The sequence below is a fragment of the Sebastes fasciatus genome, chromosome 4, assembly GCF_043250625.1.
Source record: "Sebastes fasciatus isolate fSebFas1 chromosome 4, fSebFas1.pri, whole genome shotgun sequence".
NCBI classification, from domain to species: domain Eukaryota; kingdom Metazoa; phylum Chordata; class Actinopteri; order Perciformes; family Sebastidae; genus Sebastes; species Sebastes fasciatus.
In genome coordinates, this window is record NC_133798.1 from 6800792 (window position 1) to 6828286 (window position 27495).

At 40.6% G+C, this 27495-nt stretch overlaps 3 protein-coding genes across 7 annotated transcripts; 2 read left to right on the forward strand and 1 right to left on the reverse strand.

The window, feature by feature from the left end:
- Positions 1-1424: 1424 nt before the first annotated feature.
- Positions 1425-11040, forward strand: spata2l (spermatogenesis associated 2-like). 2 transcript variants are annotated; one of them, XM_074631706.1, is made up of 4 exons: positions 1425-1585; positions 6135-6507; positions 7319-7612; positions 9111-11040. In XM_074631706.1, the coding sequence occupies exons 2-4, from the start codon at positions 6139-6141 to the stop codon at positions 10143-10145; spliced, it is 1698 nt and encodes a 565-aa protein (XP_074487807.1). In that variant the 5' UTR covers positions 1425-1585; positions 6135-6138; the 3' UTR covers positions 10146-11040. The 2 variants fall into 2 exon arrangements, with proteins under 2 accessions (XP_074487807.1, XP_074487809.1); XM_074631708.1 differs by having other exon boundaries at positions 1455-1568.
- Positions 11041-11433: 393 nt separating this feature from the next.
- On the reverse strand, positions 11434-15465 carry pdf (peptide deformylase, mitochondrial). 2 transcript variants are annotated; one of them, XM_074631709.1, is made up of 3 exons: positions 15317-15465; positions 13217-13909; positions 11434-12873 (listed from the first exon to the last, which is right to left on the reverse strand). In XM_074631709.1, the coding sequence occupies exons 2-3, from the start codon at positions 13842-13844 to the stop codon at positions 12716-12718; spliced, it is 786 nt and encodes a 261-aa protein (XP_074487810.1). In that variant the 5' UTR covers positions 13845-13909; positions 15317-15465; the 3' UTR covers positions 11434-12715. The 2 variants fall into 2 exon arrangements, with proteins under 2 accessions (XP_074487810.1, XP_074487811.1); XM_074631710.1 differs by having other exon boundaries at positions 15322-15458.
- Positions 15466-15526: 61 nt separating this feature from the next.
- LOC141765608 (uncharacterized) lies at positions 15527-27404 on the forward strand. Of its 3 annotated transcripts, none has more exons than XM_074631703.1 (7): positions 15527-15830; positions 18690-18913; positions 19068-19169; positions 20346-20447; positions 22742-22855; positions 23295-23403; positions 24137-27404. In XM_074631703.1, the coding sequence occupies exons 1-7, from the start codon at positions 15716-15718 to the stop codon at positions 25867-25869; spliced, it is 2499 nt and encodes an 832-aa protein (XP_074487804.1). In that variant the 5' UTR covers positions 15527-15715; the 3' UTR covers positions 25870-27404. The 3 variants fall into 3 exon arrangements, with proteins under 3 accessions (XP_074487804.1, XP_074487805.1, XP_074487806.1); XM_074631704.1 differs by having other exon boundaries at positions 22748-22855; XM_074631705.1 differs by lacking the exons at positions 15527-15830; positions 18690-18913; positions 19068-19169 and adding an exon at positions 19685-19753.
- Positions 27405-27495: the final 91 nt, after the last annotated feature.

Here is a 27495-nt window from a genome sequence, read left to right on the forward strand (position 1 = left end):
GGCTCTCATAAATGGCAGCTGGACGGCAGACTCCAGATCAGCTCTGACTGCTTGTTTTCCTCCGGTCTGTGAAATCTTGCAGATGCCATTAGGAGCACTGGAGGACACAGAGGAACATTTTTTTTTTCAGATTACCTGTCTCATGCACTACTGTCAGGATATAGAGACTGTTTTATATAATTTTTAATCATATTTGCTCCATTTCTACCCACTGCAGCCTTAATTTCGTAACACCATTACTAGTTACCGTCTATTTCCCTTTATCTACAATTAAAATTAGTTCTGATCAAGCATTTAGTTTTTTTTATACTTTATTTTTTCGAGGTTGTTTTCATATACGCAATTTACAGTTCTTAAAGGGACTATTTGTAAGATTCAGAAATGCTGCTTAACAGCGACACCTGTGGCCTTGAAATCAACGAAAGTCAGCGTCGAGCTCGCGCTTGCTCGCTCTACATAGACATCAACGAGCATCGCTCAAAACAGGGAGGTGACACACGTCAGCTAAAACCACAATATCACTCTATATTTCAACTGCTTGGCAGTAATGTTAGCAGACCAGTCAGAATATGAAAAAGGGTCTGAATACTCCATGAATCATCGCAGATCCCAGTGTTGGCTTTTCCTGCTCAGTGCAGGCTTCAGCAGCGGGGCTCCTCAACGAGTTACTTTATCGCCTCCCAACCGTAACCGGCAGCCGAGGACACCGGCACCCGGTCGGTAACGAGACGATAACGTAACTCGTTGAGGAGCCCCGTCACTTCACAAGACACGGAAAACCTCTGTTGGTCTGGAGGAGCTGCAGCATTTATTTCTGCACAAACGTCCACTCTACATTCACTAGATATTCTCAGAGCTAAACTAACTCTTCTGCAGTGTGTAGTGAGTGCGCGTTCACGTCTAGAGGTGGAGCGAGACAGCGAGGACGCGCGCGCCATCTGAGTGAAGGAGAGCAGGCAGCGGAGACGAGGCTCGGGCCACACGCGAGCGCGCATATGCGAACGCGCATGTGTGCCGACCCACTACATTTATACGCTTAAAAAGTTACAAACAGTCCTTTTAATTACAATAGTTTATAAACCAATTTTTTAAATAGTTGAGCTTATAGGCAAACTCATTAAGTACACTAGAGAAAACAACTTCAACATTAAAAATTTAAATAAAATTAAGAATAGAAATAATAATAATAATAATAATAATAATGAGAAAAAGAAAGAATAAAACAAAACAAAAAAAAAAACACAAAAAAAGAAAAGAAAAAAAACACAATAATAATATAAAAATAAGAGAGTAATAATAAATTAAATAAACAAATAAGTAAATAGAAAATAAAAAGTAAAATATATAGTAATATCATTGATCCAGTATTTAGAGTTCATATGTTTATGTTTCCGCTGCAGACCACCGGCCCGCCCTGATATTCATACCACGCGCTCCAGTCTGGGAAAATCCACGCCACGTGACATTGTTTACCTTATCCAAGACAATCAAGCAGCTCTCAGCTGCGCGGAGACTGAGTGGCCGGACATGTTCTAGTGAGGTTACCTGATCCATTGATAAACATCTGAGTGAGTGCCTGGCACAGGTGAGTGTGTGTGTGTATCTAGTGTGACAATCTAAGCTCGAAGGCTTTGATCAAACTTCCATCTGTAGCTGCGAGCTAACGTTAGCTTAGCTCCGACACTAGTGATGCTCTCGGACCGAGATGTCATGCTTCAATCTACCAATTCATTGTTGCTTTGTATGTCGGCAAAAGATAATACCTTCTACAACCCAAGCCACAACGATATCTAAATAAACGAGAGTCAACCTTTAATTCGGCGTATGTCTAAAACAACATGAAACTAATCTTCGTATGCATTTTGTAACTATTGTGAGGAGATGTGCTGTGACTTCCGGGGTCTTGTCCCTCAGATGTAACACGGAGAGTCGCCTGACTCTACTCTGAAACTAGACTGGTTGTTGGTTGGAGGCTTGTATGTTAACCGAATTGAAGAGCAGCTCGCACATTTATGAAAACGATTGAGTTGTGTTTTATATCAAATATCAGTCAGAGAGTTGTAAATGGGCTCATATTTGTTATAAATGTGGTGTGTATGTCTCGCCATTAAAACAGAGCAACATGTAGCAGTCATGGTAACAGCAGGTAACCTAGCAGCAGGGTAACCTAGCAGCACTAGCTAGTCCGTTATGCTAATGCTAACGTCTAACTGATGTTTCTCTGACGGACAGTTTTTAACCTTTATAATGTTATAACGGTGTTGATCAACACGTTTGTTGGCTCATTATGAAACTAACATTAACGTTTCATTTTCTTCTTTAACTTAGGCCAGGTTGTGAGAAGTCTCACTTTCGGTTTAACAGATTCTAGCTAAGCTAACGTAGTTTGTAATAACTCAGCAGTGTCTGCACATTCTCCCCCTGTGGGACTAGTGAAGGGAGATCTGATCTGATCTGATCTGATCTGATCTGATCTGATCTGATAGTTCCCCCAGCTTACTGGACATTTCCACGACAACACATTGCTATAATTGGCTGAAAGCTGCAACACTGCAGATTGTTTGTGTATTTTATAGAAGCTCTGTTCCCAAAGTGAGTCCACTCCTCAACCAACACAATGATGAACCCACAAGTTAACACAGTGAAAGGATGAAAGTTATAAGCTGACAAAACAAACAGAAACTCAAAGAATAAGTACATAAATAAATAACCACATGCAGTTTGGGGTAAGTCAGCACACTGACACACTGACACACTGACACACTGACAGCTGTTGTTGCCTGTTGGACTTGAGTTGGCCATGTTATGATTTAAGCATATTTGTGATGCTAAATGCAGTACCTGTGAGGAACATGTGTCATTGTTTTGTGTTGTTAATTGATTAATAGTAAATATATACTTACATTTGCATAAAGCAAGCATATTTGTTCACTCCCATGTTGATAAGAGTATTAAACACTTGAGAAATCTCCCTTTAAGGTACATTTTGAACAGATAGAAAATGTGAGATTAATTTGGGAATAATCGCAATTAACTATGGAAAATCATGTGATTAATCACGATTAATATTTGAATCGATTGACCTATTGAACTATTAAATTAATCGTCAACTATATTGATAATCGATTAATCGGTTTGAGTAATTTTTAGGTAAAAAAAGTCAAAATTCGCAGATTTCAGCTTCTTAAATGTGAATATTTTCTGATTTCTTTACTTTCTATGACAGTAAACTGAATATCTTTGAGTTGTGTGCAAAACAAGACATTTGAGGACGTCATCTTGGGCTTTGGGAATCATTGATTGTCATTTTTCACAATTTTATAGACCAAAAAACTAATCGAATAATGGAGAAAATAATAATAATAACAGATTATGAACGACTATGAAAATAATCGTTGCAGCCCTACCAGACACTTCCTTCCCCAACCAGTGGACAGCTCTTTCTACAAATTACTCTGTTGCTACATAAAATGATACTGCACCAAAACCGTACACATATTCAACCTGCTGCAGTGTTTCTATTGTTAACATGGTGTGTCTGCATGCTAGAATACAGCTCTGGCTAAAGACGCATAAGCACTCTAGGCAGGCAAAGAAGGTTTTAATTCCACGGTAGCCTTTTCCACAAACCCAGCTTCTCCAGGCTTTTTTTCTTTAACTTAGGCCAAGGTGTGGAAGTCTCACTTTCGGTTTAACAAATTCTAGCTAAGCTAACGTAGTTTGTAATAACTCATGCAGTGTCTGCGAATTTCCTCACTGTGGGACTGATAAAGGAATATCTTATCTTATCTTATAGTTCCCCCAGCTTACTGGACATTTCCACGATAAAAAAATGCTATAATTTGCTGAAAGTTATGCAACATTGCAGATTGTTTGTGTATTTTATAGAAGCTCTGTGTTCCCAAAGTGAGTCCACTCCCCAACCAACAGAACAGAAAACATGCTGAACTCACAAGTTCACACAGTGAAGGAGTGAAAGTTATAAGCTGACAAAACAAACAGAAACTCAAAGAATAAGTACATAAATAAATACATTTAAAGGAAAAAAAGATAAAGATTTGGAATTAGAACTGATGGACCAAATTTTCCTGAAACCCTCAAATTTGTCCTTAAGAACCAAGTGTGAGCTCGTTAAACTTGCTGGGAGACTTTAATACAGTGAGCGGATCTTTTGTTTGGTTTTTGAACCAGGACCTGTTGACGTTTTTTGGATGTGCGTACACTACATCCTGTTCATAAGGGCAGTGCAATATGGTTAGGCAGTGCAATATGTTAAATAGGGACAGTGCAATATGTTAAATTGGGACAGTGCAATATGTTGCATCTGTGTAATATTGGGCTGTTGTTTGTGCAATATGGGCTAGACGGTGCAGTGCACTACCTGCCATGGTGTGTGTGATAGTATTTGCCATTATGTACGTGGACTGTGTATGTGTTGAAACATCTGTTTCTGTGGAACTGTTTCCCTGTCTTGTGTGGAATCGTTTATTATTGTTGTTGATGCTGTTTTAATTTAGTGTTTGTAACTGCAGTTCGACGGAGTCCAGGAAATATTTCCCCACGGGGACAACAAAAGTATATCTTATCTTGTCTTATCTTCATCTTGTCCTTTAGAACCAACCTGACTCTTTCAAGTTGGAGGAAACCTGACAAGTAATTTAACCACTAGGGTTGTAACGGTATGATATTGATCTCAGAAAATATCACAGTTTCATGGTATCACCGTATACGGTATTACACTATTATTATTATTGTTATTATTATTAGTAGTAGTAGTAGTAGAAAAAGCAGTAGGGATGCACCGATTTGACTTTTTCAGTCCCGATACCGATAGCGATACCTGGGCTTTGGGTATCGGCCGATACCAGTGTATAATTAATAAGCTGTATGCCTCACTGTGTGGAGGTGAATGGGATCATTCTTTATGTTGATGTCGATGACCTCAGTTTGCATCAGTGTAAGGTCGACTGGCTGATTGAATGGTGTGACAAAAACGCTCTTATCATTAACACTAGTAAGACAGAAGAAATTATTTTTGGCCTTCCTCCTGACTGTCAGCTGCCTCCAGTTACTATTCATAATGTAGAAATTAAACGGGTCTCTTCATACAAATACCTGGGAGTTATGATAGACTCCACCCTATCATGGACCCCTCACATTGAATTTACTTGTAAGAAGATACAGCAGCGCATTTAGAGCCAGTAGCCAGATTATTTTTCTATTTTTCAGTTCAGTGATTCAGAGTGTCCTGTTGTACTGCAGCACAGCCTGGCTCAGTAGTATATCTGTAAAACTTAAAACTAAACTTTATAGCCAAATCAAAATCTGCGCGAAGATCATTGGCCAACCTGTGTCGCCCTCCTTTCAAGCAGCTCACAACAAGAGAATGCTCAGACTTGCCAACAGCATCTCTTCTGATCCTTTACATGTTTTAAATGGGGAATGTCAACTTCTGCCCTCCAAGAGGCCATTCAGAGTCCCTACATTTAACCGCATCAGGCTGAAGAACGCTTTTGTCCATCAGTCCATCTTGTTGCTAAATAATAATTAATGTGCTGCTAAAGACATGTAAATCCAGAGGACAGATGGTCATTTTGTAATGGGTTATGTATGAATAATTGTGATGTGTTTTGTTTTTTTGTCTGATGGGTCTCACTTGTCTGTCTGTTTATGGTAACAGTATGTATATTGGATGTGTACTTTTTCTCAAACTGAGCTGCCTATGGATGCAAAATTTATTTCAATGCAAACTGACAATAAAGTTGTATCGTATCGTATGTGTAAGGCAACATCAGGCTTCACTTAAACATCTCTTCTCAACAAAATGTAACAAATAAATGCATTAAAATTAGTGAATTGTTATTTAGTATTAAACTAATAAATCATACACCAACAACTTGGCAAATAAATGTTCAAAATTAACAGGAATACTACTCGGGTAATACTATATAATACTATACTACTATAAGAAAAATGGGATTTTCTTAAGAGGGAATACTGCAAAATAAACAAAGACTGTAAAGTAAGGGTTGGCTAAATATGAATTATGTTGAAACAGTTAATTCATGAACAGGGGAGAGCAAGTGCAGTAGTTTCAATCTTCATTTCAATGTTCTTATTTGTCTCCCTCTCAGCTGAATGAAAGAGATGAGCGTCTCCAGGCAGAGAGCCAGAGATCTAGTGACTACCTACGGTGACATATTGGAGCAGCAAATTGTGGGACGAGGCTCCAACCTGGCGTGTAGAGATGTGGAGCTGTGGAAGCAGGTGGAGGGCCTACTGAAGGACGGAGAGGCCCAGGAGACACACTGCCTGGGTCTGGATCCACTGAGGGTGATGGAGGAGTCGCTTGCAGCAGCAGCAGCAGCAGCAGCAGCAGCAGCCGATGCTGGGCGGGTCAAAGCCAGAGGAGGGCTGCAAGGCCTGGCTAAAGCTTTTGAGGTCCTGGAGCAAGCGGCCCTGAACCTGTACCTCGGCCCATGGAGGGACGAGTACCGAGTCGTCAAGGTTAGCTGAAAAAAGCTGAAACAATGGAGTCAATTATCAAGTTTTTGATTTCAATTTGTGTTAATAGTTTTATGAGTTTATTTTATTTTTATTTATTTATTTTGAGTTTGTTCTCAAAACATTACACACAATATTTCAGCACCAACTCCATGGATGTTATTTATTCACATATTGTTTATAAGTCCAATGTTTTCTTTCAACCCTGACAAGAATAACATCCAGGGTTAAACACTCAGTAATTTTAAAGCTATTTTATTTTATAGCTTGTATTTTATACCGATAGCGATATCTGGGCTTTGGGTATTGGCCGATATCGAGTGCCGATCCGATACCAGTGTTTAATTAATAAGCTGTATGTCTCACCGTGTGGAAGTGACTGGGATCATTCTTTATGTGTAAGGCAACATCAGGCTGGACTTAATTATTGCTTTCCTAATTTTGTAAAACAAAATGTGACCAATAAACACATATATATGAATATATTTAATTGTTATTTATTATTAAAATAATAAATCGTACACCAGAAAATTGGAAAAAAAAATTCAAAATGAACAGGAAGTACCGCTTAAGTGTAAACCTTTTTAATGCAGCAACAAATTGGTCAAAATGTAAACATGATTTATAATTACAGTATATAATGTATATAGTATATCAACATAGAAATTGAATTGAATAGATTAGCCCCATTGTCACCGATACCCAATCCAGGTGTTTGAGTCAGTATCCCATCCAGTATTGGTATCGGTGCATCCCTCATTTTTGGCATGTCACATGAGGACAAAATCCTAACATTTTCTCTCTTGTGTTCCAGATGTACTCTGGTATGTTCACCCACCATATCAAACCGGTGCTGTCGATGCCACAGATTGAGAAGCTGTTTGGCCTGCTAGGATACCAGCCCAGCTCGTCTCGGCACGAGCAGCTTCGTCTCCAGTCGCCCAGAGCCAGTCCTGCCTCTCAGGATGACCTCCTCTGCTTGTCATGTGCCTTCTTCCTGGCCCGCTGTGAGTGTCGCCTCCTCCTGACGGCTCTGGGGAAGCACGTCGGTGAGGCCCAGTGGGAGCTGAGTGTGGTGAGGGAGAGGCAGAGAGGGAGCAGCTTACAGGTATGTCTGCCTGCTATTTGACAAATTAATGAATCAGTCAATCATGGGTTGAGGTATTTATTTTGAAATGAGTCTATCGCCTGTTTTGTGGAGATGGGATGCTTTCCTGTTTTGCAGCCCCACTATTCAAACCAACTGACGGGTCGGCCATTTCAAACTCATGCTGTGCTGCCAGACATTGTTTTTTTCTAGTGGACATCCCACTTTTCCAAATATACCAAATAATTTAGGCTGATTTTAGGGAAATGTGTATAAAAGAATAGGCTCGTTGGAGATGAACTGCGCTTTGCCTGGAAAGTAGACGAGATCAGGCGGCAACAGCAGGGGGCGGACACTAAAAGCTGCGGTCAAGTCGGACAGTTTCCAGCCGTTTCCAGCAGCCTTCAAAGGATTCACAGGAAGTTACAGAAGTAATTACATCCTGTCAGATCTGATCTGTAGGCCACTTGTAGTTTACAGACCATGTTCGGATTTATTTATATTAGTTTGTAAATACTGTATATGTAGAAATGTGCGTGTATCTGGCATTGGATTCTATCCTTTATTATTTTGATGTCCGCCTTGTAAAGCACATAATGAGCACTCATTTTGATAAGTGCTATATAAATAACCTTCATTATTATAATTATTATTATTATTATTATTATTATCAACCACACAATATTTGTTTGATAACAGATGAAACCTTCAGTACACAACGTGAGACTAATATCCTACAATCTAGCGTTAAATATTACAATTACACAGAAAGTTCTGACTTTCTACAACAGGTGATCAGGGGACAGTCGGGCGTTTCCCATAATGCCATGGGTCTTGCAGTCGGTGGAGAGCAACTGTGGCACCTGTTTTGTGATACTGTATCGATTCTCAGAAAAACTGTATTGATTTTTAAATCAATAGTTTACATGCAAAGATGAACTCAGTCAATACTTTATTTAATTTGCAAAGAGATGCACCATCTCAGTGTATGTGCCCTCTCAAAGTAGAGCTATGATGCTGGATGTTACAGGGACTGTTATAAATGCAAATACAGATCTCACTGTTCTGATTGCATAAAAAAAGTAAACTTTTTTGAGTCAGATTTTATGTTTATGATGGTGTGTTCTTTATACTGTGACAGTTTTCGGAAAATGTGATTTAATAAATCGCAGTATATCGCAATATATTGAATCGTAATACTCACGTAAAGTGCAAGTACCTCAAATTTGAACTTAAGTATAGTACTTGAGTAAATGTACATTGTTACATTCCATTACTGATAGTGTGAAACACCCAGCCCCTCGTGACACTCATTGCCATCTTTCAGTACAGACAGTTTTAGATTCTCACTGCTGTGGAAACATTTGTCAGAACCAAAAGCAGATCGAGGTTTGAAACTCAGCTCTACACCACTGTCTGAGAACAGCTGAATGCACCGAACATCAACTAGGTCTAATCCTAGTGAACAGTATAAATACATTAAAACAGTTGGGGATTCATTGTCCATTCATCTCAACAGGTCGCCATGGACAACACCATGAAGACCCTGGATGTCAACCAGCCACCGGTAGAGCCGTTTGACGGCGAATCGGAGGTGGATCTGTACACGGATGAGCATGTTAACGGGGGGCAGAGGAAGGCGGTTGTCAATGACGACGAGAATCCCCACTCTTTAACCTGGGCGGCTCAAAGCAGTGCATCACCCCCTGCTGTCAAAACACACAGCAACGGAGTGACGTCCTTGTCCTCTTCATCCACCTCCGTGTCCGCCACAGAGCACGTCTGCATCTCTACACTCAACTGCCAACTGACCAAGATGTCCCAGCTGGAATCGGACACTACCAGAAGCTCCTCAGCCAGCATGAGGCATGGCAGACGTCCCTGTGAAGAGTCGAGGTTTGACATAGCGGACTCTCAGTCACGCAGTCTGCAGGTAGAAGCCATGGGGCTTTGTAAGAGCGAGGCTGAAGCCGACCACCTTTGCAGCTGTCTCCAGTCTAATCCTCTTTGTCTTAAATCCTGTATTGAATGCGACATCACCCACGACATTACCTGTGCCTCGCTTCAGCACTGCTACACGGAGAAACACCACATGGTGTTCCCTGACCATGATACTACAGAGGAGATGACAGAATTGAGAGCGTTGTCACCGCAGGGTGGAAGCCTCAGTGCGAGGGATATGAGCGTATCACCAACTCTCTCCAGCGGCAGCGCAGCGATGTCGTCCTTAGCTCTGTGCGATGACCCTAAATCAATGATGCCATCTCTTCATCCAATCGCCTACCATAAATGCTGCGACCTCGCTCAGCTGGACCCCCAGGTCCTGTGTCTGAGCTGCGGTGTCTTCCACTCTGGTACCTGCAGAGAGATAGACTTCTGCCAAAGTCACCATGACATCAAGCCACTGGGAGTGTGCTCGTGTGGGAGGGCATGCTCCAGAAAGCCTCTGGTTCTGTGCAGATATTGCGGAAACGAGTATTGCAGCGATTGTTGGTACAGAAATCCTGTTGTATGCACCTGTGGCCAAACTTTTGACCAGTCATCTTCTGTGTGATTTGTATTTGCACTAATTAGTCACAACTTAGCCAAATCACAGTGCCTTAAATCTGTGTACTGGAAACAGAATTCATTTTTTAAAAATCAAGTACAATAAATGAAATAATTCAGATGTTGCCTTGACACAGTACTGAAATGCAGTATCGAGTGTGATCCCATTTTTCTATTTTGGTCTTCTTTCTGAGACCCTCATCACTCCGCCATCCAGTTATTCTGTAAGTGGCCATATTTACCATTATCAGCATTTTGAAAACGCTGTGTATTGTTGAGACTTGAAGTTGTGATTACAGTTTGTGCTCTTGGGTCACTTAAATGTAATTTAGTGTGAAGCACAAGAACGTCTGTTTTCATCTGTATTTGTTGCCTGCACACAGACTGGAGTAAAAAAAAAACAGGTCAATAAGTCACTTGTCTGTGTTAAATGTGTTTTATATAATACATGAGAAAATGACTTTGGGGCCAGTGGAGTTACTGTATAAGTATGTACCAGTATACCTATTATTGAATCGTAACTAACACAAGCCCTTTCAGAAGATTAAGAACATTCCAAAAGGTTTCATGCCATTATTTTCTGGCTGAGTATTTGGATCTGGTATCTTCCTTTATGTATTTATGTGCTGTGAAAATGAACTGAGGCTGCGACTAATGTTCAATTATGTGCAGATTGTTTTCTTGATAAATCGATAATCATTTGGTTTATAAAATGTCAGGAAACTGTAAAAAAAAAAATGGCCATCCCATTTTCTTTGGGGCTACGTTGACATGTTTAAATTGCTTGCTTTGTCCATCCAACAGTCTAAAATCCAAAAGTATTCAGTTTAGTGTCGTAGGGACTATGGAACCAGAGATTTGGGGGGACTTATAATTAATGGACTATTAAAAAGTTTTCCTGATTATTTGTCTGTTAACCGATTAATTGTGTAATCGTTTCAGCCCTAAAACAAAATACTTTTTGAAAAGATTTCAGGATAAATCGCAGAGAAAAAAAAGTGCTTTTAAACACGAGTGGTAATGTAAGGATGTCTGCATATGATGGACTATTTATCAAAATTTACCTTTCAAGGAAAAGTGGCCTTTTTAAGATTGGTGACAGAACAGTAGTGGGGAAATTTAATGGGTTCCAAAGGTTTTATGAGCATATAAAGTGAAATGTTCTTAGAAAATCACCGAGCGGTGCGTGCTTTTCATTGGATGGATGAAACCCGAGGAAAAACGGTCCCCTAAATTTAATTTAGTAAGAGACATTTAGTGTTTTGAAAATACCTCACTGACATAACTGCAAGCAATTGACATACCAAAACATTTTAATAACACAAACAAATATTGTTATGGGCATGTAAAAGTCAGAGATTGACATACAGAAATGTGAAACCTGAATGAAAGGGACTACATTATTTAACAATTTCAGAGTGATTTTGACATCTTATCCTCTCTTCACTTTCTCTTGCAATATAAATGCAATTTTTCCGCTTCGCTCACAATGTCCTAAACATCAAGACAGATCTCTGAAATTTTAACAAAAAATAAATAAAATAGGGCTGGCCCCTCTTAAGCCTGGAGCACACAGCGCGCTTCATGCTCGCGTGACGGCAACGTCGCGTGTTGTTTTTTATTTCGGCGTCCATGTTAACAGGTTAGTCAACTAAATCAATCATTTTGATCTCGGTCGACTGAGATTTTTTTCGTCGATTAGTTATTTTTTTATATGCTTTTTCATGTTGAATGACGTATTTTGGAGAAACCTATGAGCACATCTCATAGAAACACAAGTTTAAAGTGGTGCTTTTGTGTGACTCTTTGTGGAGAAACACAGTTTTACAGATCTGTCCATCAAATCAACTAATCGATTAGTTGTCAAAATCGTCCGAGTGTTAGTCAACTAAGAATTTTTTTGGTCGAAGACAGCCCTAAATAAAATGTATCTTTCAGCTGTTGGAGCCATTTAACGTTTTTCCTGAGTCATGCCTGCTCATGTCCCAGACATGTCCCGATTCCCCTGTCCAAACTGGATAAAGATCATGCAGATGAATCTACTTCCCCATTCTCATGTAAAACCAGTAGAACAAAGGGAAGACATTGAGACAAATTGGTCCATTTTACCCCAAACTGTGTTAAATACTATCACAGTTGTATATATTCATTGTGATGGTGGCAGACGGGTATGATTCACTCATTTTATCATAAACACATTGGCCTCTTTATTCATCAAACATAGACCTGAGGTCCACAGAACATGGCTCCCTTGGCTTGCACTTTAAAGTGATATACTGCAAGACTGCAGCTTCGAGCAATCACAAAAACACTTCTACTTATGGAGTTTCAGTTGAAGCAGTTCACGATGACCCTGATACTGAGCTCTTATTCCATCCAGAACCAGAAACCAAAATGCATCACTTTCTGCAATCCAGAAGGTTTTCCACATGAAAGGTTAAGCAGACACAGTGTGCTCAAAACAGCAGATGTCGAAGCTTTCAACACAATGTTGTGTGGAGTCAAACTTAAAATCACTGCATGTCATCAGTTGTACAGATTCTTATGTAAATGCTTGTGGTCTGTCCTGAGGACCCTCTATTCATTGTGTGCCTGCCAGTTGATGTTGATGAAGGTCTTGCTGTCCATACGGTCGATGTAGAGCACCCCATCCAGGTGGTCCATCTCGTGCTGGAGGATACGAGCTGGCCAGCCGCTGGCCTGCCACGTGACGGCTTCACCCTTCTCATTCAGACCTGCAGGGTGAACATGCAGAGGGATGAGAAAATATACAGAAATGCATTAGCAATTGCCTTTTTGATGTGTCTACTACTTAAGAGACAATAAAATGAATTCCCCATGAGAAATGTGGTGTAGTATCATCATCCTCATTAACACTTGTGCACTTGTTTGTGTTCTTAAATGAAATGCGAGGGTACTCTATTTCAAAAAGTTTTTCTTGGTATGGATGAATCATAGAGCCAAATTTTATTCCATGTGCTTAGTATTTTATAGCCTGAACAGTCTCAGTCTCAGAAAATGAGATTTGGCATTTGAAACATATCACATTTGAGCCACAGGAACTATAAACATGCATACCAGACACTTCCACAGACACGTAGCGTGAAACTGTGGCAGAGAAGCCCGAGATGCTCTCACAGGCCTCTTGAAAGGACACCGTCCGTCCATCGAGGACCATCAGCTGGGGGTTGATAAAGATCCTCAGGGGCTGGACGGAAAGACCAAGGAACTCCCTTGATGCAGGCGAACTGTCTTTCCACATCTTCTCGGGATATTCCAGGGCAAGGATGCGGAGGGGCACCCCAATCTGAGGCGCACTCAGTCCCACACACTCAAGTTTCCGCATCACTTTCACCATAGTGCTGACGACCTTTTGCACGTCAGGGCCTGTTATATCTGCAGGGTCAACGGCAGCTGCATGTGAACGCAGCACTGGGTCCCCTACCTGGCACACGTGACTGTACGGAGGACTGGGAAGGGGTATGATCTTGCGTTTCATGTACTGAAGATAGGGGCGCACCTTGACGCTGCTGGAGTAGTAGTGACTGCAGGGTACAGGCGAGTGGGATGAGATATTTGGAAGACAAGTGGAAGTCACCGTTGTTAAACTCAAGGCTCCAACACCGCAGCGAGGGGATTTGGATGCACACAGTCTGAACCCCATCCTGGAGAGGCGGAGCAGAATCACACATGATTTTGTGTTCATGGTGGAGCTGCAGTCGGGACGATGCGTCACACGTAAGGGGGTCGATGCACAGTGCTGTAGGAAACCTATACAAAAGAAGGACATTTAGTTAAGTTCTAACCATGTGTTATGAAGACCCAATGCCACATTTTGAGATTGTATGAGATCACTGCTTTGATGACAATGAGGCATTTTGTTCAGGCCCAACCTTGCCCCGATGCTTGATACACTGTATGTCCAAAAGTATGTGGACAAACAAACAATACATCTGCTTGTGAATGTAGAACATGTCATTCAAAAACCATGAGCCATGGTTCTTTTCTGTTATCTTATTTACATTGTTATTGATCTTATTTGTTATTATCTAAGTTTTACTTCATCATAATTCATTATTATAATAAAACTACTCCATTTGGAGTCAAAATTATACAATGTAGTTGTTTTTTGTTGATTTTCTACTGTGCACAATGGTAGAATGTGATGACTCACAGGGTAAACGTCATGGCCAAAGGCTCCATTGTGTGCACATAGCCTCCTGTAGTGGATATCAGTAGGATTTTAGAGCCAGATTCCCTTTCAAGAGGTAGAAAACCTATTTGGCACACTTTGGGTTTCCAAATGGCCAAATGGAGAGTCCTCCTGGTCCTATCCTGACTAAAACCTTTGTAGAATCTATGTGCTTTGTGCTATTTATATCTGATTTGGCACAGTTGTAGTCAAGGAGTTGCTGAATGAATTCAGTGGCATCTCTGTGCATGGCATCTTTGCTATAATGGTGTTATCCACTGTCTAATCTAGAAAACATTTTAGGAGAGGATAAAAATGTAAATTTTCCCTTTGGTTTATCACAATTTACTCAGGCATCGTAACAGTCACAATGTTACTGGGGATAAATTCTCTGAGGTCTTACCTATCCACAGAGACAAAGATCATGCATATTGACCTGGTAGTTGTGGAGCTATTCTTGATTTATTTTGGGTATGTCTGTCTAGGCGAACCACACCTTCCAGCACCCTGGGGCTTAAGAGGTTAAAGGGCCTGGCACAAATTATAAAAACAGGACCAGACCAGAAATCTACTGGGGTATCAACACACTTTTGGCCATATAGCCCAGTGTACCTCCATCAAGGTGTAATTTAGTGGAGGTTTGAATGACTTACTTTTTACATTACCATATTTATTTATGAATTTAAAGCCAATGTGTGTGGAACTGTAGGCTAATGTAATTAAAACATCTTTCTGATTTGCTTTTAGAGAAACTGACCCTCCAGTTCCACAGTGTCTACTAACAAGCTTCGCTCAGCAGCACGTTAAACACCGCCGACGGGGTGCGCAGGTGCTATGAAACATGCGCTCTCATTCAATAGCTATCACAAACCACAGAGCTAGGTCGTTAGCATATTGGTGTAGTTATGTGTGTGTGTAATACGCTCTGATACTAGCTGGCCTAGCGGGCTAGTTACACACTTAAACAAGGTGCATAGTTCCGTTACCTTACACTAATGAGTCCGCCTCCATGCTGATGAAAAGGACCACATATTCACATATTCAGGGTTGAAGGTGGAAGCAGGTGAAGAGATGTCTACAGCTGTGTCTAACTACTTCCAGGTCATCAAACTTCACAATAAAAGCCTACACGGTTTATGCGCATCGTTATCTCATAGGGCAGTTCCTCTGCAAAGCTTTATTTTGACAGCCAGTGAATTTGACAAAGGAAGTAGTTTGTACCGTTTTCAAACAGTCCCAGAACAGGGACGTTCAACATCTCAACATGTATGAACTTGCCGGTACATGTCCAGTCAGCTGGGTGATCGCAGCCCGGTCATGAGGGTGATGAGCGGGAGTTATAAAAGGCTCAGCGGACTGCCCGGTGCCGTGCTGAGCGTCCTCTGATGGAGGGAGCAGAGCTGCAGACTGACAGTCTGTCATGTTTACACAAGTTCCCCAGGTTACCTCTGTGGATCATAGAGTATGTGTGGGCTCACAAGATGATGGAGATACATGAAGGTTGGTTTCATTATTATTATTACCCCAGTTACCTGTAAGGCTGGATTATTATTACATAAATGCTAGTTAAAGGTCCCATATCATGCTCATTTTCAGGTTTATACTTGTATTTTGTGTTTCTACTAGAACATGTTTACATGCTGTAATGTTAAAAAAAAACTTTATTTTCCTCATGCTGTCTGACTGAATATACCTGTATTTACCCTCTGTCTGAAACGCTCCGTTTTAGGCATTTTGACGGAATTGCAACATAATTGTGTTGCTAGGCAACAGCTTGGGTCCATGTATACTTCCTGTCAGCTGATGTCATTCACATACACTTCAACAGGATATAAACTGGAACACATTTAGAATGTCTACATTTAAAATTGTGTCAAGGGTCTAAATATTGTATATTTGTTACATCACAAATGGGCAGAAATCTTGACGGCTTGTTTCAAATGTAGAGTTTCTGAATGAGGGCTGTGTGTATTTCCCTGCGGATTGAGTGTTTTGATACTTTCACAGTATTTATATAGGACTTAAACAAAAACAAAAAAGAAACATGAAAATCTCACTTTTTTATAATATGCGACCTGTAAACTAAGTAGGGGAGACTGGTGGTAATTATAACATTTTTGGGGGGTTTTGATGTTATTACTCAAAAACCTCTTGAGCTATTTGGATACAATTTTTATGGAGGTAACTTGTATTTGTGTTCTACTTGTTAACAGTCATCAACTGTGTTTATAAGCAATATTAGAGTCACAATATTGATTTGACTTCTAAACCCTAGAAGTCAAATGTTACATCCGTCCCCGCGTACAAGGGCGATTGTAACAGCATATGGGGGCAACTGAAAAAATATAAGTAATACCTTCATATATAAATAACAAGGACCACAATAAACAAAAAAATGTGATAGGGTAGCACATCCTAGATTTCAAAATCAAGGAGGACAAAATACTAACATTTCACTTGGCTCACATCACAATAAATTTCGCTTACGCGTTTCAGCACGGAGTCTTCTTCAGAGCGTGCGAAGTATACAGATTCAGTTCAATAATATACACAAGGGCAGAGTTAACACATCTGGGAGTTGGATCCAATTATCTGGGAATCAATCACTTTTTTTTTTATCACATGGCTCTAGATACAGGGACCAATCACAGACATAGTTAAATCTGATCCAAACCCCATTACATACAATGTTGAGCTGCACAAAACACTGTTCCTGGCCATGATTGGTTAACTATTGAGACAATACACTAGATGGCAATAGAGCCTAGACCACAATAAACTACCAAGAATATAGATATAGTTAAAACAATTTAATATTCACTGAACAATTAATAACTTTCATATCTAAAAAAAAAAAGTTTGGGCAGAAAAACTTTGAAGAGTATGAGACATCAGTTTGTCCTTTGGCAGGCAGAGAGGGATCATCACAGACCATGTGCATAATGAGTTTCATGGTTCTGTCTCGTTTCTGATTAGAGATATTTGAGATGTTACAATTGCACCCGGTCTCCCCTAAGTTATATTCATTTTGCATAATTCAATGATTGAAAACTGTCGTGAATTTCGCAAAATTGCAGATGCAGATCAAACACACCATTTCAAATATCATATTCATTTTACATGTAGCGTTGATTTATCAGTTGACGTCTGATGATGTAATGAGTTTGGGCTGCTTTTGCTTGTTTTTGCTATAATTGCTTGCAGGCGCTGGGAAGGATTCTTTTCAAACTGTAAACACTTGTGTTCTCTGGTGCGCCTTTGTACTATAGCCTATTGAAGGCCTTTCCTCTACACTGGTCACTCTCTTTACAACCATCTGAAGGCAGCAGGGACGTGTTCCATCTGCAGACTTTTTTGTCCCCCCACTTTGTTCTTTCAGGCCAGGCTCACTTGGTGCACCTGTGGCGCCAGGTGTGATCACAAAGAAGGCATTATTATCGTTGGGTGTATTAGAGGCTGTGACAATCGTGGCTTTTCACTACTTTCACCCCCTTTTGTCACGGAGCTCTCCCCTGTGAGAAGCCGCCTAATTTCATGTCACGATTATCCGATTCACAATCCCGATAATCATCAAAATATGCTCAAAACTCTTAAAATGGCACTTTGGCACAATGGCATTTTGTTAAACATGCTAAATTAGATATTCAGATCATTAATATAGCAGCAAACAACTATTTACAATGTAAATATATAGAGGAGTAATGTCTACCTGAGCGAAGAAGGACGCCGCTCTCCCTCTGTGTGTGTGTTGTAATCAGAGCTTCTCTGTGTTTTGTTGACATAGCCGGGCCGGCTGCGCGTGCCTTTTAGTGCATGTGAGTGTGCCCCACTGGCTAGCTCAGGGCTGCTGCTCTGTACTGCTCTCATACGGTGGTCGTCTTGAGCGACGGCGCCATCGCAGAAGAGTAGCACCAACCCTCTGGTTCCCTCTAAGGTTAACACTGTTAGTTCTGTCAGCAGTGTTGCCGTTGTGTTTCACTGTTCGCGCTTTTAGCACCGTTAACTACGAGCCGCCTGCTCAGCTGTCGCCAGGCTGAGAGCTGTGCATAGGCAATAAAAACGCTCCCAATCTCACATTTAGCACCTTTAAGTAAACTTTTACATGCAGGACTTTTCACACTGTATTTTTACACGTGCTTATATAAGATCTAAATACTTATTCCACCACAGGTGAAGTACATGCAAACTACTTGTACAAAACCTGAACCTAACTGCACTTTAACGTGTACTTCAGATTAAATAAAGAACCTTTTAGGCCAGTCACAGCAAAACTTAGTAGATCACTCTTTTGAAATTGACAGTTGCAATGAAAGTAAAATCAGAGGAGGATGTGACGTGCTTCATGTTGGTACTTCACAGTTGTGGACCCTCCCAATTATCCAGAAGTGGACTCCCAGCCTCTGAGCCTTGAAGATTCGTGGAGGCTGCGTGTTGCCTCTGCCCAGGTATACTCCATGGTGAAGAAAAGGGACATGGAGCACTTTGAGAGAGTCATGAGCTTTCTGGAAGCCACTTACAGACTTCTACCCAGACTGGTGGCTCCCATCAAACACATGAAGATCATGTTTGGCCTCAAGACCATGGTATGGAGATGAGTGGTGGTAGCATTACTTACATGTTCCAGCTACAGTTGATCCATGGCTGTGTTTTTAAAGTTTATTTATATTTTTTTAATTTAAATTTCAGTTTCACGCTCTATATTTATCTCCATCTTTCTCGCTCCCTCTATGCTTCCAGGCCATTATGAGGATGCTCAGGGAGGGCCGAGGAATGGTTGATACTGTGTTTAAAATCAACCAGTTCTTCCCAAGTAAACTCCCTCAATACCAGGATCAATGTGTAAGTATCCAACTTTGGAACTATCTGTTCTTCATATTTTTATATCTTTGAAACACATTTAACATTTGTAGGTGTGCGGGAGTGTCTAGGATTTAGTGACATCTAGCGGTGAGGTTGCAGATTGCAACCACGCCCATGTGCCAAGCGTGTTGGACAACTACAGTGGCCGATGCAAAAACGTGAATGTCCCTATCTAGAGCCAGATGTTGGAATTTGCAATTGAGTGGTGAAGCAAGAGAGAGAGAGCAGCAACGGCGAATGTGTGTGAGCGAAACAATAGAGTTAGTACAGCAGAAGACAGACTTAGTTCAGCTTTGAGAATATCAAGTGAATGTAAAGTGGAAGTTGCAGTTTGTGCAGAAATAAATTCTGCAGCTCCTCAAGACCAACAGAGGTTTCTTGTTTCTTGTTTCCCGGCGGCTGAGTGGAATGGCTCTGGAGCGAATAATGTTATTAACTCCGGGCCAAGCAGGAAAAGTTAACACAGGGTTTGGTTTGTCCGTTCTGGGCTACTGTAGTAAACATGGTGGCCAGCTCCAGGAAGAGGACCTGTCCCTATGTAGATATAAACGGCTCATTCTAAGGTAACGAAAAAAACAACGTTTCTTATTTTAAGGTGATTATACACTAAAGAAAAACATACTTAATAATATTAATATTAATATTGTATTCCATTTCTACCAATAGATCCCCCTAATTGTTACACACTGTACCTTTACAGCTGCATTAATCACTGTTTTTATAGTGTCAATGCACAAAATGACTAGTTGTAATGTGAAAGGGGTCACCTGAGTATCCCCTGACTCTGCGGTTCCCCTCGACACTATAGAGCATTTTTGCGACTTTTAGCTCATTGTTTTGATTTTACTGTCCACAATTTTACCGTCGTGGTTCAGCTAAAAGGACAGTGAATATTGCACTTACATTCATTAGGTGGATGCAGACACGACTCCAGATGAATGATAATGTTGCCCCATGTCTTCTATATCTGAAAATAGGCAGCTGTTTGCTGACGTTAGCCATATCAACTTCATGAGAAGATAATGTTTGAAGTTATTGTTGAGTTTTTATGGGCTAGACAAGCATGTAACTTACAGCATTGTCCGGTTAATTATGGCAGCTATGAAAAGCTTACCAATTTGTTACCAAAGTTTTGTGTCCTTTTTTCCTGCACAGAGCCAACGTGAAATGTTCCTAATGAGGGAGAACCATCTGGACTTCAAGGCTCTGGCACAAGCTCTTACTGTGGACAAGAACAAACTTGAAGATTATATTAAGGTTAGTTTACTTCACTACACTGTCTTATAACTGTAGAAGTAACTGCTAGAATGAAGGATGCAAGAAAGGATACAAGTTTAAAGGTTCATTTTTAAACAAATCCCGGGAAGAACCAGGAGTAAACGAGTCGCCATTACTGCGGTGGCGTCTCCCTACAATAGTTACGTGCGTGTTTGAATGCAAGCTGTCCTAAGAAGTGTACAATTTCAGACTTTTACCTTTCCATATTTGCATCAATAAAAATGTTTAGACTCATTTCAGTTTTTCTCCTTAATTCTAATATTTCTATTGAAGTGATGCCTAAGTTGTAAATATCTGTAGAAATAATAGTGAGTGTCGGTAAGATGTTGGAAGCTTTATAAGCCTGTATTAGGCTATCTTTCTTAAAAATTAAACAAATTCAGTGTTTATCCTGCAGTGATTGGTTGTGCACTTATGGCAAGCCGTTTTAACATTTAATAGCTAAGCTTTACTATCCGGAATTAACATTAGAGATATCCACAATTACATTTTGACTAGTTGTAATTACATTGTGACAAGTTAGAATTCTTATTCCAGATATCTATAAGGTCATTGTGACTAGTCAAAACAACAGTTAGAGATATCTGTAATTCAGTTCTGACTATCGTCAATAACAGTTACAGATATCTCAAACCTCAGTATGACTAGACAGAGTTGTTGTCATGACGTTGCTCATCAAGGCTTCCCATTGGATAAAGGCTCAACAAAGCATCTGAACAGTGTCAGCAGAAGCTTTTGCTAACTTGGATAGTTCGGTAAAGTATTAAAGATATTCACAGATTCAAACTTCCCGGATCAATAACATAAGAGAAACATAGTTAAAACATCAACGAGGGCTCTTTCTAACCGTAGTAAGGGAGACAACGAGCTACAAGCTCATTTTAATCACAACCAGCCTTTAGTCCTCCGAGCTGGAAACATAACGTCGGTCTCTCTGTGCAGTCGGCTGTGGGACGAGTGGTCGGGGACCGCTGTGAATCAGATAGTTAGAAAATGACATGAAATAGAAAGAGCTCATCATCAAGGATCATTTGTGGACAACAAGAGCTTTGTTCACTAGAGAGTTGTGGTAGAAATTTACATCGTATTGTAGATTTATTGTCTCCAGACACACTTTATAAACCCACACGGCTGCAATGCAGCGCCATAGTATGTTTGAATAGCTTCACCTCCTGTCCCATCCTCCCCCCCTTCTGACGTAATTACAGATATCTGCAAAGTAATTTCACCTAGTCACAACTCTAATTCTAGATATCCGTTAATACCTTCTGACTATCCCTAACTCCAGTTAGAGATATCTACAACATCATTCTGATTAGTCAAAGTTTAATTTTAGATATCTAAAAAGGATAATGTAGATATCTTCAGTTGAGGGTAAATAAAGATATCTTGAACTGGAATTCTGACTAGTCAGAATTCAGTTGTGGATATCCGCGATGTGAATTATGGATATCTGTAATGACAAACCCCATACACATGAATGGCAAAAGTAGTTTGAATCATACTAGTCAAAATATCTAAAATTAGAGTTTTGCCTAGTCAAAATAGAATTAGGGATATCTAAAATTAGAGTTTTACCTAGTCAAAATAGAATTAGGGATATCTTGAATTAGAGTTTTGACTAGGAAAAATGACGTTGCAGATATCTCTAATGAATATCCTGTCTAGCTATTAAATGTTAAAACCGCTTGCCATATTCACTGGGATCATAAGAGAATGATGGGTCCGTGTTGTGCATGCATGTAGTCTCTCAGTGTGTTGAATAACACGTTTTTTTCTCTCAGCCCCTAACTTTGCTATCCAGCAGGGTGCACTAGAGATCCACATTTAAAAATATATCCTTATGCATACCATACAAATATACAGTAGAGTTGTCCATGTACTGAAAACATACAAATAGTGATGTAATGAGGAGTAATACATGCTTTGCATCATCTAATAAACAGTGTAAACTATAAACTGTAAACCTTGTGGGGAAACATGCTAGAAAATTCTTCCCTAGACTCTTCAGAGGGTGCTTGAGCAGAATTAGAAACATCTGGAACTCAGACAAAAAAAACAGACAAATGGAGAGCAACATTGTGGATTAAAAATAGTTTTATGGAAACCCACACCATGATTTATCATTTGCAACCGCGGTTATGTTTCTTAATGACCTTTGCTTTCTAGATTTTTGGTATGTATGATTAAACCCAAAGTACTAAACTGCACGCAAATTACAGAACGTGTGATGGAGGGTTGTTTCCAGGTGTTAAGTGCTTGCTGTCTCTCAGAATCAGATGGAGCAGCAGTATGGTGAACATTATGCCCAGAGAGTAGAGGACAGACTGCTGCACTATCTACACGAGCTGGAGGCTGTGTTACCAGGAGATACCTACATTGACAAGGTGTGTGTTCTATGGTAACGCATACTTTAAACTGTGCTTGCTGTTTGGTGGCCCCTTTTGAAAGAGTTGCCAAGAACATAATTTTGGTAGATGAGATGCACGATCCGATGCTGTGATGATGTCAAATTTTTTATCTTGTATTTCAGAGAATTGCTGTAAGTACTGTTACTGTAATGCTCTTTTAAAGATGGTTTTTTGTCTCAGGTAAGGTACCCTGGAGAGTTTTCTAGTAGAGTTGTGTATTCAATGTCTCTCACCAAACCACACAGTGTTCATTCTTGAGGCCCGCTCATCAACACATTGCGCAATAGCGAAACAAGCGGTCACAAACTACAAAGGGTACCTGAGAACACTGGAAAAAAACGAAGGGCCGTAAAAATGACATGATTGGAATTTCTCATTGAATGCATTTTTGCCATAATACAAATGTGTGATCTAGATACTGAAGAAAGAAAGCCCCATGACTGAGGAGGAGAAGCTATTGTTGGGAGTCATTACGTCTGACTCCACCAACATAGCAACAACTCTAAAGAAACTGCTGCACTGTGGTAAGAAACACCTCCCAACACAAAACACAAATACCATACAAATGTCAACTTCATATTCATATGTATGGAAAACAAGACGATATCTCTTTGTTGTAACTTAGAATTTTACCTTTAGTATTTTACTGTTTATTGTTGTTTTTACCGTTTCATTCCCTCGTATATCGAGTACTGCATATGCGTACCTAGTACTGTAAAAACGATATAGAAATTGATGGATTTAATTTCATGACATCATCCCCTATTTTCCCATATCAGCTCATCTCATAGTTCATTATTGCCTGGATAACCCCTAAAAAATATGAATATCCAGCAAAATGTTTGACACAAAACGTGAGTGAGAGTACCAACTTTACATCTTGTTATTGTATGCCGGTGCACTGTCAGACTTTATAACATAGGCAGCAGAATTCTCTAATAAATGAATGAAAGAAAGAAAATGTATTTGTCATTTTCAGTTGACATAGTGGTTGTAAGGAGCAGTTAATTCAACTTTTTTTTACATTGATTAATGAAATATATAGATTTAGATATATAGAAAATTACTCGTCAAAACTTGGTGTCTACATTACCTCAACCGTCAACAGTTCATTAGAGAGGTTAACGGTTAGTAATCGGTTAACGAGGGTCGGTGACAAAAGATTGCGTTTACATTTAGTAAATAATGCATTTCTTCTTCTGATGATAATTATTACATTTGTTAATCAAAATGCGCTGCCCTTCTGTTCCTTTTTAGATGCCGCTTCCTGTCGTTCGGGCAGTATTTCTCAGTCATTAGCACACAGAGAGAATGGAATGGAAAGCTCTCAACTCTCAAAGTCTGTTCTGTATGGCAGCTCTTCAAACGCTCTCCTCAAGTCAATGGAAACCAAGACTCCCCTACGGTTTCAGCCAGAGGTTTTTCAGGGAGGAGAGGATGCTGATCAAGATGTGCCCAAAGACAGAACTCTTTTGTTGGAGAATGACAATGTTTCAGATGTTAGCAGACATCGACAAACAGAGGAGGATAGTGAGGTAGTCAAGAGGGTGGAGGACGACAGCAGTGACAAGGAAAAGGAGGAAATCAGTCAGAGAAGCAGTGAACGTGTTCAGGAGGCCGCCTCCTCCCCTCAGTTCTGCTCCAAACACCAACGATGGGTGGAGAGCATCCTGCAGGAATGTCCTGACGAGTGCTCAGAAGAGCTGCTGCTTCAGGCTAATGTTTCTTTGTCTCCCCCACTGTTCCAGTCTTCCTCATCAACCTTTTCATCACAGGACCTCACACCCTCTGACCTCATCTTATGCCCCCCTGACCAACAACATCCATCTCCAAAGACCTCCACCCATCTTCAGACAGCAGCCCAGGCATCTGAACAAGCAAACCCCGAAGATGAGCAAAGCTCTGGACCAACTGTATTAGCAAGTGATACGTCTCAAATCAAACTTCTACCACAGCCCTCTTCGTCCAGAGACACTCAGCTGTCCGTCCTGTTGTCGCCGGTGGTCCGACTGATAGACATTGCCTCTCTCAATAGGATCTACCCTACCTTTAAACCCCATCAAGCACCTCTCAATCGCTTCACCATGTCTAGTAACAAACTGCCAGCTTCCGCTTCCAGTCCTCAGGTACTAATCTCTCGACACCACCATACCTCAGGTAACAATGCCATACCTCGAGGAACAATGAAAGACATTATGTTTGACCAACCAGACACAACGTACAAAGTGCAGACGGCTCCTTTATCTCAGGATGCATCTAACTCTACCAGCTGTCAACCACCAACTCAAGAATCTTATTCCAAACTTTCAAGAAAGTTCAGACGGGGTGGTACAACCACCAGACATTCACAGGCTCTGGACGGATTCAGTGAAAACCCTTCAGCTGAGCAGTTCGAAGAGGCCCCCACTACCTTGTGGACAAGTTGTCCGCCCTTACCCAACATCAATGTCTCTGGACCTCCTACAGAAGATGCTTCAACCTCTACTTCCCAGTCCGGGACGTTATCCTCAGTCTGTGCTGCTAACCAAATCCCTTTATCTACTGAATTATCTCAACAAGTTGTCCCTCAGAACTTCATCAAACCTCATCCTCATACACGTAACATCAGGTCAGGTGTCACTGTCAGGTCTGAGACCAGCAGAGTCAGAAGAGTCCAGCTGAGGTTATCACTGCCAAGTCAGGCTGTGCTGCTGCAGTCCAAGCTGCTACAGCCCTATGTGACTCTTAACAGACTGAGCTCTCAGGAGTGTTACAGAGTGACAAAGGGGAGATCCTCCGCCAGATATGTAGAGCCTGTGTTACAAGGCGGCAATGATGACAATGATGAGGACAGGAGGGAGGAGGAGGAGGAGGAAGAAGATGACGATTCTTCTTTTGATGTGAACACTCTTTACTCCAGTCATTCTTCTGGTGACGGTAAGGACTCGCCTGATTGTGACCCTGATTACAAACCTCGCCTTCACACGCCAAGGGCGTATTTTTTCGTATAATTAATTTGCACGTTTTTTGAACTGTTGTTTTTGTCATGAGTATTTTCACACAGAAAGCAAATATTAAGCAACGAAAAAGCAGACGTTTTTACGGAACGTGGTTGATTTTTCTGAGCTTTCGCACCTTAGAATAAAGGCATCAACCAATCACGTGGTGCAAAACAGAGATATTTAATATGTACACTAGTGTAAAATAACACAGAGGCTTCGTAGTCCGAAGCAACACTGCATTACTGTTTACCAGAGGGAACTCAAATTCACTCAGCCTCGGAGCCTTTTGCTAAAAGGAAACTCAATAAAATAGCTTACAGTAGCTTAGGCTATACAACATCTTACCTCAGATAGACTGCCAGACGCTGCTCTGGGTCAATGGGATCCCGGTAGTTGGTCCTCTGCCTACGCAAATTTGAATAGATTCGTGTAGGCAGAGGACCAGCTACTGGGACACTCTCTTGAAAAAGTGTTGCAAATGCGCATCGGGGCCAGTATGAATAGTTTTGATGCAAAACTATTTGCAAGCGAGTATATTTTTGTGTTGGTGTGTAAAGGCTTTTAGAGTATGAGACTGCAAAGAGCCTGGATCAGATATGCGAACATTTGAACATACAGACTATAACTAGACCTATACTGGCTTTTTGATCAATACTGATAACCATATATTGGCAAAGACTAATTTTTTTTTACATAAGAAATCTTCATAGAGATCCATTAGATTTGTTTTTTCAACATCAAGTCTGAAGGGAATGCTACTTGCTTTGACTCATCCTCTTGAACAATTGTTGGATCGAGTTGGACTCACGATTGTGTTACAGACAAACTGTGACATTAAGAAATGAAGACGTTAATATGGATTTTCTTTTAAGTTAAAGCCCCAGTTTGCTTTCCGAATGGACGGTCGCACGGACGTGACAAGGAAACGTTTGGATCTTTTATACTCCGTGTGGGTTTCTCCTCGCGGCAAACCGATATTCTCACAAATTGTCTCAGTCGTGGAGTCTAAAAGAAGACACACAAATAGGTGGATACAAACACGACTCCAAATGAGTCAAAGTGAGTTAATTGTAGCTTGTTGTGGAGCTTGTTTTGGGCCCCAAGTAGCCAAAAAAATTCTCAATGCAGCTTTAAATAATCTGTAAACACTTTTAAAAGACTGCTTGAGTTTTAAAGGACATACAGTACATAACCTTAGACCTCTGGCTTCCAGCTCTGATTGAGGGCTGGTGACTGCACTATTGAACAAAAAATGCTTATTGTAAATATTTGTATTTTGCAGCTGTTACATGACCATATGGATTTCAGTGGGAAATTCAAGTGTTGCCACTGGAAAGCCCATAATTAGAAAGATCTTTGATACACGTTGCTGTGCTAGAGCTAGAAAATCACCATCTTGCGTCTGTTCTCAATTATTATCGTAGCATTTCCTCTAGCAGGTGTTTCTTGAATGTTTGGGTATTTTGTGAAGTTACAGAAGTTTAGATTTGTTGATAAATCAATGCCAAATGAGAATAAATAACCCAGTGGGGTACTCGACAGAGCCTTGTGATATGTTCTTTTGTTGGTTGGTCGGTCCAGCAAGACTTTGGTGCAGACAGAAATATCTCTACAACTGTTGAATAGATCGCCATG

Bases quoted from the DNA above. Each gene is read 5' to 3' on its own strand.
- spata2l (XM_074631706.1), top strand. From the start codon at position 6,139: ATGAAAGAGATGAGCGTCTCCAGGCAGAGAGCCAGAGATCTAGTGACT. The intron at 6,508-7,318 runs GTTAGCTGAAAA...CTTGTGTTCCAG, and splicing joins ACGAGTACCGAGTCGTCAAG to ATGTACTCTGGTATGTTCAC. The intron at 7,613-9,110 runs GTATGTCTGCCT...TCATCTCAACAG, and splicing joins AGAGAGGGAGCAGCTTACAG to GTCGCCATGGACAACACCAT.
- pdf (XM_074631709.1), bottom strand. From the start codon at position 13,844: ATGAACACAAAATCATGTGTGATTCTGCTCCGCCTCTCCAGGATGGGG. The intron at 12,874-13,216 runs GTATGCATGTTT...TTCACCCTGCAG, and splicing joins CGTGTCTGTGGAAGTGTCTG to GTCTGAATGAGAAGGGTGAA.
- LOC141765608 (XM_074631703.1), top strand. From the start codon at position 15,716: ATGGAGGGAGCAGAGCTGCAGACTGACAGTCTGTCATGTTTACACAAG. The intron at 18,914-19,067 runs GTATGGAGATGA...CTATGCTTCCAG, and splicing joins TGTTTGGCCTCAAGACCATG to GCCATTATGAGGATGCTCAG. The intron at 23,404-24,136 runs GTAAGAAACACC...GTTCCTTTTTAG, and splicing joins AAAGAAACTGCTGCACTGTG to ATGCCGCTTCCTGTCGTTCG.